Genomic DNA, 10013 nt, shown 5'->3' on the forward strand with positions numbered 1-10013 from the left:
AAAAATAGAAAAATATATGGAAAAATAAATAGAAGAATAAAACCAGAATATCGTTAAACAGGGTAAAAGCAGAAGAGAGAGGAAAAGAAAAATGAAAAGGGAGAAAGACGAAAAAGAAGAGAGAGAGAAAAAACAAACCAAAATAAAATAGTTAAAGAAGTGAAAGAGGGAAAAACCAAAACAAAAAGAAATTTAACAGGATGGGGAGACAGAAAATGAGAAAAAGAAAAGAGAGATAGAAAAGAGAGAGAGAGAGGGAGAGAGAGGGAAAGAGAGAAAGAAAGAGAGAATGAAAGAGAGAATGAAAGAGAGAATGAAAGAGAGAAAGAGAGAAAGGGAGAGAGAGAGAGAGAGAGAGAAAGAAAGAAAGAAAGAAAGAAAGAAAGAAAGAAAGAAAGAAAGAAAGAAAGAAAGAAAGAAAGAAAGAAAGAAAGAAAGAAAGAAAGAAAGAAAGAAAGAAAGAAAATTACAAAGGAGAAATAAAAAGTGAAAAAAGAGCGGATGATAAATAAATGGCGACGAGGAGAAAGGGCAGACGAGCCGCAGTCCGGGAGGTGAGGGCAGAGCGCGGAGCCCCTGCCCCTCTCCTCGCCTGACAGACGGACACAGGGCGAGCACAGGTCCCTGACCCACCGCGAACATCTCCAGGAGATTTCAAAAGCACCAATTTAATTTCCAAAGCAATTTTCCCGCGGCTGAGCCAACAACTCTCCCTGCCCTTTCCAGATCGGAGAACGGGATTTTTATTTTTTTAAACCATCTCGTTTCTCTACATTCTGCTCGGGGAAGGAAAAAAAAACGAAAGAGAGATGGGGAGGGAAAGAAGATGCTGCAGGGCAATGTCTTCAGGTCGGGCACTGGGGCACAGGGAGATTGGACGTTATTATTAAATCCTAAATTCACCGTGAAAACGGGAGTTTCTGCGCAGTCACAAGGAAAGACCAGGGCAGTCCTGGAGTAAGGATCAAATTGTTGGAAAAGATGTTCTTGATGTCTTAAGGTGGTTTTTATAATCCAGGATGATTTATTTTTGTTCGGGGCCGCGAGAAACTAGAAAGAGAAAACAAAAAAAAACTACCGGAGAAAGGAATAAGATCTTGACCTTTCCTAATTCTCCAAATCAGCAGTAATGGAAAGCAGAAGGTGCCAGGGGAAGAGGCAGGGGGTGAGGGCCGAGCGGGGCCGGGGTCCCGCACCCACAGCCGGCAGCGGGCGAGGGAAGGGCCGCTCGCTCCCCTCCTCGGGATCCGCGCCGCGGCTCAGTTAAGCGAAAGCAGAGAAAGAAATTACACACACGCAGCCCTCCCGCTGCGGTCCCGACGGGGATATTCCGGGGCAGGATCGTTTTATCCCGCCCCGACAAACCCGAGGAGAATCCCCCGTTTTCCGCCTCTCCCGGGCTGCGCACACACGGAAATCCGCCGCGGAGTAACTGCGCAGAGAGCGTCGCGGTTTTGCTGCGAGCCTTTCATCTCACATATAGAAAGCAGAGGAGTGGGGGCACATTAGGAAAAGAAAAAATAAAAATAAAATCTCCATGAATGCGTGACCAAAGCCAAAAGCAAGGCAGGAAAATCTGCACTCCCCCGGTTCTACTCGGAAACAGCCGCCGATCCGAAAGGGAGAAGTGTTAAAAAATAAAATACCCAAACGTGCAGAAAAGGATCGGACTCCTGGAGGGCTTTGCCCAGGGTTTAGCACTGACAAAACCAACTCCCAAAAGCAGCGCCGAGAACCTGGGCTACAGAGCCTACGCACGGGAGGGGAGGAAAAGGGAAATGCTAAGTCGTCTTTTTGGCCAGGGACTCCCAAGCAGCGACTGCAACAGCTAATTATTTTCCTTTCAGTGCTCGGTTATTGCTGGTGTCCTCCTCGCCTCCCCTCCAATAAATAAATAAAACCCTCCTTTAGGCAGCGAGGCGTGAAAAATGATCCTCGCCGAACGCTTAAAAATAACGTCCCGTGAAGATCGGGGCCGCGGAGCCAGCCAGCCCCGTAATTAGGGGCCATTATCCGTCCCGCCTAGCCGAGGAGAAATTTCTCGTGAAACCCCCGAGCCCAGCCCGGCCAGGGCATTTCGGAGCCAGGGGAGACCCCCGGGTCCTTCCCCCATTCCGGGCAGAGCCGGGTCCCGGGGGCGCTCCCCGAGCCACGCAGACACTGGCAGGCGGCGTGAGACTGATCGGGGCACGGAACGAGCTGCGGAGCTTCAGGGAAATTCAGGGAATGGGGAAAATTCTGATGTTAGAGACGCTTGGGGGTCTGCCCCCCAAAATAAACCCTCGGCGGCGCTTGCGGTCGCAGCCCCCTCAGGTCCGAGCGCGACCCCTCCTGCGTGGGTACCGCGTTAAGGGGGGGATCCCCCGCTCCCCGAGTGAGGTCAGCTTCAATCCTATCCGGGTACGGCGGCTTAAAAGCCCTCAATGCCTCCGCCAGGCGAAAGGAGACGAACGGAGCCGGGGAAAGGTGTCCCAGTGGCAGAGACCCCCCCGATCCCCCTGTCCCGAGCGTGTGGGGCAGGGGCTCTCCAGGCAAACACCGCTTCCCTGCAGAGGACCCCCCTCCATCCCTTCCAGCCCCGAGACCACCAACTTGGAGAACCCATTGCACCGGCGGGACTGCAGGGGCCACACGCCTCCTTCATCCCTCCGGGCATCCACTGCCATTTCTTATCCGCTCCTGGCACCCCTGGCTCCTTTTCCTCCTGCGCTTCACACACAAACAAGCCAAAAATTATTTAAAAATCGCTACTTTATGTTAAAATAACCAGCCCCCCTTCTGCCAGGCGCACAACCACCACCCAGCCTCGCTGCACATCGCTTTCTTCCCTCGGATCCCGTCTCCTCAAAGCAGGCTCGGTTATTAAAAGAGGCTGAACAAAGATAGCCCCGAGAGCAGCTATCAGCGCATTTTAACTTCATCAAAGACTTCGGGGGAGAGGGAGAGGAGGGGTCTGGCACCTTCTAGTAATGAGCTTGTCAGGAACACCCCTGCCAGAGCAATTGAACAATTTGCACACAAGCAAAAGAAAAGGAGAGTGGAGGGAGGGAGGAAGGGGAAATGCTACAAAAGCCCCTTCAATTTCCAACCATGTGCTTGGCAATCTGGAAAATAGATTCATTGGCCTCCTCTTTTCTCCCATGTCGAGTCTTGTAGCCCCTTTTGTAGGAGCTGGACATGAAAGGGAGACAACCAAGTGCCGGACACGAAGATCGCTTTTCAAAAGCAAATGTGTGTGAAGGCGAGATGTGAGACCGCTCGCTGCGGGGAGGCGGCACGTTCAGGAACAACATCAACAAACTGCGCGGAGGTTCGGGGTGGCACAGACAGGGGCAGCTAGGGGGGATAAGAAAGGGATGGGTGGGGGAAGAGAAAAGAAAAGCCGATCCCCCCCCTGTTCCCGGCGCACACCGCCCGGCTCCTGCTCCTCCTGAGCCCCGAAGGCCCCTCACAAAGCCCCGTGCCCGGGCACCGGCTCCGGCCCCGCTCCCTGCCTCGCACGGCTCAGCACTTTTTCCCTTTTTCTCCTTCTCCTTCAGCTGGCTGCCCGGTCAGAAAGGCCTCGATTCTTTCGATCAGGGTCCCTGCCAACAAGCAAACCAAAGAGCCACGTTTGGTCCCTGAAAAAAAAAAATGGAAGGGTGGGGGGGGGAGAGAAGTTTGGAAGAGAAGGGAGCGCTTTAAGATGTTTATTTACTTTGTAAGTTGTTGCAAAATTTAGGTAGAGATCAAGTTTCATTCGGTCATTCAGATACTGCAGGCCCGAGGGGGACGTGTATGCGGGGGGGAAACCCTCCAACTTATTTTCGCATGTGTCAACTTTTCCAAACAAAATAAAAGAAGATTTGGGGGGGGTTGGGGAGGGGGTGAGAGAAGGGAGAACCTTTTTTCCGGCCGCCACCTCCTTCCCCTTGAAAACACACGGGGTAATTTTTTGGTTTTGGTTTTGTTTGGGGGGTTTTTATGTGCTATTTTTTTGCTTGGTTGTTTTTTGTTTTTTTTCCTTGGGAGATACCAAAATCCAAGAAATAAAAAATAATATTAAGAAAAATATATATATATCCGGACATCTTTTCTCTCGGATCTTTTATCCGGACGGTGCGGGAGCCCGGGGAGCAGCCCCGCGCAGGATGCGCGCCCGGCCGCGGAGGGGCTGCACAGCCCCAGCTGCCGAACAGCCCCAGCCTGGGAGTCTCTGGCTTCCCCGAGGCCCGAGAGGGGCTCTCGGCTCTCAGCGTGACAAAGGACATGGCAAAGAACGATTTGAATTGGTTTTGTTGTTTTTTTTTTTTTAACCAGGTCACAAACATTTATTAATTTACACCAACGGTGGACAAAATTCTGTTGCCTTTTCCACATCAAATTATTCACAGATTCTCTCAATAAAATAGATATGACGGATGCACAACCAGTGAAGAGTTAACTGGACTCCGCTCATTAGCTCCCGAATAATCTATATACAAATAATTACCAATACACCAAAAAACCCACGCACGGAGGGGGTGGGAAAACGGGGATTAAAAAAAAGAAATAGTATGGGAATTCTCCAAACTTCCTGACGGATCCGATTTTCTTTTAAACGTGCATTTGAATGTCTAATTGAGAAAAAAAATAAAAGGGAAAATAAACCCCGCAGTCCTGAGTTTCACCGACTTTTCTTCTTCTCAAAAACAAAGAAACCTTAAACAGTGCCTTTTCAAACCAAACCCGAAGCTTCAAAGAAACTAAAAATAAGATCGGACCATTAAAACATTTTCTTTGAGAGCAGGGGAGAGACGGACACACATGGCAAAACCACCCGGCACGGAGGCGTGCGGGAACCCAAACGGGCTCGCTGCGAGCGGGGCCGTCCGCAGCTCCCCTGGCCGATCTGGGGGACCCCGCGGAAAACCCGCACCTCTCAAAGGAAACATTTCCGACCCCGAGACCGCTTCGTTCTTCACATGCCCCCCCTCCGCCCTTCACACGACGTTGCGTGTTCGAGCAGCCCAGGTCCCAGCTTATGTTACGGCCACTTTATAAATACGCTTTGGCGCTTGTAGGACCAAATCGTGTTATTCTTTCCCTCCTCCCGCCCTCCCGATTTGTTGGATTATTATTTTTTTTTTTTTCCGAGCAAAGAGAGACAAACAGATCTGGATGCCACTGAGCCTGGAAATTAAGTAAAAATTAAAAAAAAAAAAAAAAAAAAGGAAATATTTCCTACCTTAAAACACAACAGGAGGAGATGGGGGGGGACACGGGGAGAGGGAAGGGGAGCAGTTTCGGAGGAGCGGGGGAGAGCTGGAAAGGGGCCGTTTGCTTCGCGACTCTCCCCCCCATCCCCCTCCCCTTCCCCAGTCCCCAGCACACTTTAAAAATGACAGCTGCTGAGGGTTGTGATTTTACTGGAAAAGTTCTGGGCCGGCTGGAGGAGCGGCTCGTGTGCCAGGCTGACCTGGGGCTGTGCCGGGGCCAAGGCGGGGCTGAGCACGGCCAGGACCTGCGCCGGGGGGCCCGCCTGGCCGGCGGGGTAGGGCGCGGCGGGCGCGACGCTGGGGTTGGTGCTGGGCGGCGGGGGCACGGCCCCCCCGATGATGTTGTCTATGGAAAAAGAGGGCCGGGAGGGGTGGTTGGTGCCGCCGCTGCCGCCGCCGCCGCCGCCGGCGGGCGAGGGGTCCGGCTTGAGGGTCTGGAGGAGGGCGGCGGGCAGGGCGGTGGGGCTCAGCTGGGGGTGGTAGAAGGACTTCCTGCAGTTCAGCTCGCCGCCCAGGAAGGAGGGCAGCCCCGAGGCGGCGGAGAAGACGGAGGCGGCGGCGGGAGGCGGCGGAGCCGGTAACGGGCAGTGCGGCGCCGGGAAGGGGAAGGCGCCCGCGGAGCCGCCGCCTCCGCCACCGGGATGGTGGTGGTGGTGGTGGGGGTAACCCTGGAGCTGCAGGCCGTAGTTGTAGCCGTAAGGTCCGTAGGCGAAGCCGGGCAGGAAGGCGGCGGGGTCGGCGGCCCCGGCCCGCAGCAGCAGCTCGGGGTGCGGCGGGTGCAGCTGCTGCTGCCGCTTGAAGCGCTTCCTCCGCCGCAGGAAGCTCCCGTTGTCGAACATGTCGGCGGACTCGGGGTCCAGCGTCCAGTAGTTGCCCTTGCCCGGGTTGCCGGGCTCCCGGGGGATCTTGACGAAGCAGTCGTTGAGGGAGAGGTTGTGGCGGATGCTGTTCTGCCAGGCGGGGAACTTCTCCCGGTAGTACGGGAAGCGCCCGCTGATGAACTCGCAGATCTCGCTCAGCGTCAGCCGCTTCTTGGGGCTCTGCAGGATGGCCATGGTGATGAGGGCGATGTAGGAGTAGGGCGGCTTCACCAGCGGGTTCTTCCCTCCCGCGCCGCCGCCGCCGCCGCCCGCGGGCGCCTTCTCGCCGGGCGCGGCGCCGCGGGCGCAGGCGGGCTCCGAGCCGCCGGCGGGGGACAGCCGCTCCGGGGACCCCCCCATGCGCGCCTTGGCGGCCCCGCTCCGCGGCAGCGCCAGCCCCAGCGGATCGCCGCCGTCCTCCTCGTCTTCCTCCTCCTCGTCCTCGTCGTCCTCCTCCTCCTCGCTGTACTTGCCCCCATCCTGGGGCGGGCCCACCACGTCGATATCCGCGTCCTCCACCTCGGAGAGCGGCTCTTCCTCCGGGGAGCGCTCGGACATGATCCCGCAGCCGCCGCCGCCGCTGCTGCCCAAAGTCATTGTTGTGCGGCCGGGGCGGCCGGGGCCGGGCTCCCCCTCCCACCTAGCGGCGGCTCCCGGGATGGGCCCGGGGCCGTGCCGGAGGGCTGCGGCCGCCGCTGGGACTCCGCGCCCCGGCTCCGCTCCGCTCCGCGCCCCGCTCGCCGCGCCGCTGCTGGCGGGGCCGCGCTGCCGGCTGCGGGGTGGTGGCTGCGGAGGGAGGGGCGGCGGAGGGGGCGCGGGGCGGGGGCGGGGGGACCGGGGCGCCCGTGGGCCGGGCAGGGCGCTTGGGAGCAGCGATAATAAATAATGGTGATAATGATAATAAAAGGAGAGAAACTGAAAAAAAAAAGGGGGGGGAGGTTAAAAAAAAAAAAAAAAGAAAAGTGGGTTTTGTGACGGCTCCTTGTCTGGTTAGGGGGAGGGAGGGGGAGGGGGAAGGGAGGGGCAGGGGAAGAGGGAGGGGGGAGGGCAGAAGTGGGGAAGGCGGCTCCCCCCTCCCCACCCCTCCCGAGCTGGGACCCGGTGGAAACGCTCCCACACTGCGCCGGCTGCCAGCGCTCCCCAGGCCTTTATACGGCCGCCCCGGCATCACGTGGCGCCCGCAGCAGCCCCCACGGGGCACCATGAGGGACTGCCCGGCCCGGTCCCCGGGGAGCGTGTCCCCCGCCCGAGATGCTTTCGAGGAAAGGCGCTGCCCGCTCCCCTGGCGCTCGGATGCCCCCAGCTTGTCTGGAGCCGGCTGCGGTAGGAGGGGGGTGACCGACGCTGGATAAAGCCCCTCCCCGCCCCGAGGGCCCCGCGGTGCTGAAGGCTCTCAGAGCCCATTCCTGCGCGATGCGACGGTCGCTTTCCTCCGCCCGGGGGTCCGCAGAGGGTCCGCTCTCCCCCCGAGGGCTGCCCATCTCCGAAGCCGCGGGATGAGCTGCAGAGCTCCCGCAGCCTCGCCAACAGGGACCCTCACCCCGCCAGGACCGAGCCTTCGGCCTCCTTGAGGGGTGCTGTGAATTTGGGGATCCCCTCTCCCCTTCTCCACGCGCTCACGTCACCGACACGTCACGGCGGCCGGAGCACCCTGCTGGAAACCCGCCTCCTCCGAGGCTCCCGCCGAAGGGATGCTGCGCCCGGCAGGTGCGGGCCGGAGGGCGAGGAGCAGCGCTCTGCGAGCCTCTCCCCCCGCCAGCAATAATCAAAGCGAAGGCCGTGCGTGTCCGCGGGGTGCTGGGACCGCTCTAGAGCCCCGTCATCCCCGCCCGGCCGGGCCGGGTACCACTTTCCGAGGCGGCCCGGCCGGGCCCAGGAACCCCTTGGGATGGGGAATATCCTGCGGGCCCGGCATCTCCTGCCTCCGCTTCCCTGACGGCTGGCAGTAGGAGGGGGTGGGCAGCAGACACCCACCTTGTCGCGGAGAATTTCCTGCTAAACAGAGGCACACGAGGGCCTGGGAGCCACCGCGATGTCCCCGCGGGTGGCAGAGCCCCGCTGCCCCCCTTGCGCTTCCCTGGCGCAGTCCGGTGAACACATCCGCGGCTGAAGCTGCCCAGCCCATGGCCCGTGGGTGGCTGTGACAGCAGGTTGTCCCTGTCTCTATCGCAGACGCTTTGAACCACGCTCGTTAGGTTTTGGTTCGGTTTGGTTTGGTTTTTTCCCTTGGAGGCTCTGCAAACATGAATCTGCTTTCCCGTGGGAGGATGCTCGGGGAGGGAGGAAGGGGATGGGCTTCTCCAAGGGGGTACCACGAGGAGATGTCCCTCCGGCAGGGCCACGCTCGGCAGTGTGAGAATCCGCGGTGATGAATTGCCAGGCTCTGCCGTTAACAGGTGCGAGCATTTGGTGATAAAATCTCCAGCACTAATACCGGGGAGCCGGGCCAAACAGCTGCGCGGCCCCGCTTCCAAATGCCGGTCACAATTACTCAAGCCCTAACGACTCGGTGCACAGGCTCGGCGAATTCGGTGGGACCCCGAGGAGAGGGCAGAGGCAGCGGACGCCTCCGTCCGCACATCTCCAGTGCGAGCAGCGATTTCAGAGCCGGAGCCTCTGCGCGGAGTCGGTCGCATCCTCCTTTCTCGCCGCCAGCGCGGACATCGGGAAGAATTTCTCGATCGGAGTGGAAAAGTAGAGGGGAAAGCGTGCTGAGAGTTTCTCGGGAAGGTGGGAAGTCTATCCCTCGGGCGCGTCTCAGCTCTGGGGGAGCTTTCCTGAGCTTTCACTTTTATACTTCTTCGATGCTCCTAACCTGTGTTCACAACACATACGCATATATCTCCCTCTCATAAATTTGTGTGTATATATATATATTCAACTATATCTATATTTATTTTCTTTCTTTTCCCGATATATTATTTTTCATATACAGAAGTATATATAATTGTCTAACACGGAGAAATGCCTCAGAGACGCCGCATCTTTCCTACCAACATTGTTTAAACTCTCCGTTCATCAGCCCGGTGGAAAAGCGATGGGAAGAACTAATGGAAGGGAGCGGAGAGGGAAAAGACCCGAGCCGCTTTCCATTTTTATTAAGTAAAATAATAGTTATGCCTCCCCTACATAAACGAAAGTGTCATAAAAAATTCCGAAGCAGCTGCCAGAGATTTCGACCACACACACAACGGGGCGATTGAATTTCCACTTGGTGCATTTCATGGCAGCGAGGAACCGCCGGGAGCTGCGCCTTGTGCCTCTGCAGGGCGGCCAAGGGGAGGGCTGGGGGCAGCAAAGTGACGCGCTGCGAGCGGCCGGGGCAGCGGACACCGCCCGGGGGATGCTCCGGGCCAGAAGATGCTCGGCCACCCCCCGATCGCAGGGCAGCTGCCTCCCGATCGCTCCGTCCCGCACGGCTCGAAGTGAAACAGATGCGGGTGTCTGCTGCCTGCCCACCCTGCCCTGCCCTGCCCCGGCCGCCGGCTCTCCCCCTGCCTGCAGAGGTGGGAGCACCTCGGGGGGAGCCCCCGGCAACTCGGGTGGAGCCGCTTGCTGCTATAGTTATGGCCGTGGGGACCCCGATGAGGTGGGAAATGTACGGGAGAGGCGAGAAGGGTTGATCCGAGGCGCTGCTGGTGGGATGCGGCCGGTGCCGTGTCCTGCTCCCGCCTGGAGCTGGCTCTGCCGCTCTGCATCGCGCTCCCCGAGCAGCGGCGTGTCCCGCTCACCCGGCACCGACACCATTCCTGCCTGTTTCGAGGCACATTGTGGTCCCCGATAAGTGGGGGATGATCCACAATAGAACGGTAGTGAGTATGAATCCCGCGCTCTCCGTCTTCGAACGGCTTCTGCTCGCCGAGTCGGTCTCAGCCTCGGCTTTGCCACGCAAGATCGGCTGCAGAAACGAATCAAA

The 10013-nt window shown here is 58.1% G+C and overlaps 1 protein-coding gene across 1 annotated transcript; it reads right to left on the reverse strand.

Annotated features, from left to right (window-relative positions):
• Positions 1 to 4236: 4236 nt before the first annotated feature.
• Positions 4237 to 7730, reverse strand: FOXD2 (forkhead box D2). Its single transcript, XM_074545841.1, is given in 3 exon segments — positions 4237 to 5851; positions 5853 to 5896; positions 5899 to 7730. Coding segments are annotated over 3 exon segments (1338 nt in total). The 5' UTR covers positions 6695 to 7730; the 3' UTR covers positions 4237 to 5353.
• Positions 7731 to 10013: the final 2283 nt, after the last annotated feature.

This window comes from Zonotrichia albicollis, chromosome 8, assembly GCF_047830755.1.
Source record: "Zonotrichia albicollis isolate bZonAlb1 chromosome 8, bZonAlb1.hap1, whole genome shotgun sequence".
NCBI classification, from domain to species: Eukaryota; Metazoa; Chordata; class Aves; order Passeriformes; family Passerellidae; genus Zonotrichia; species Zonotrichia albicollis.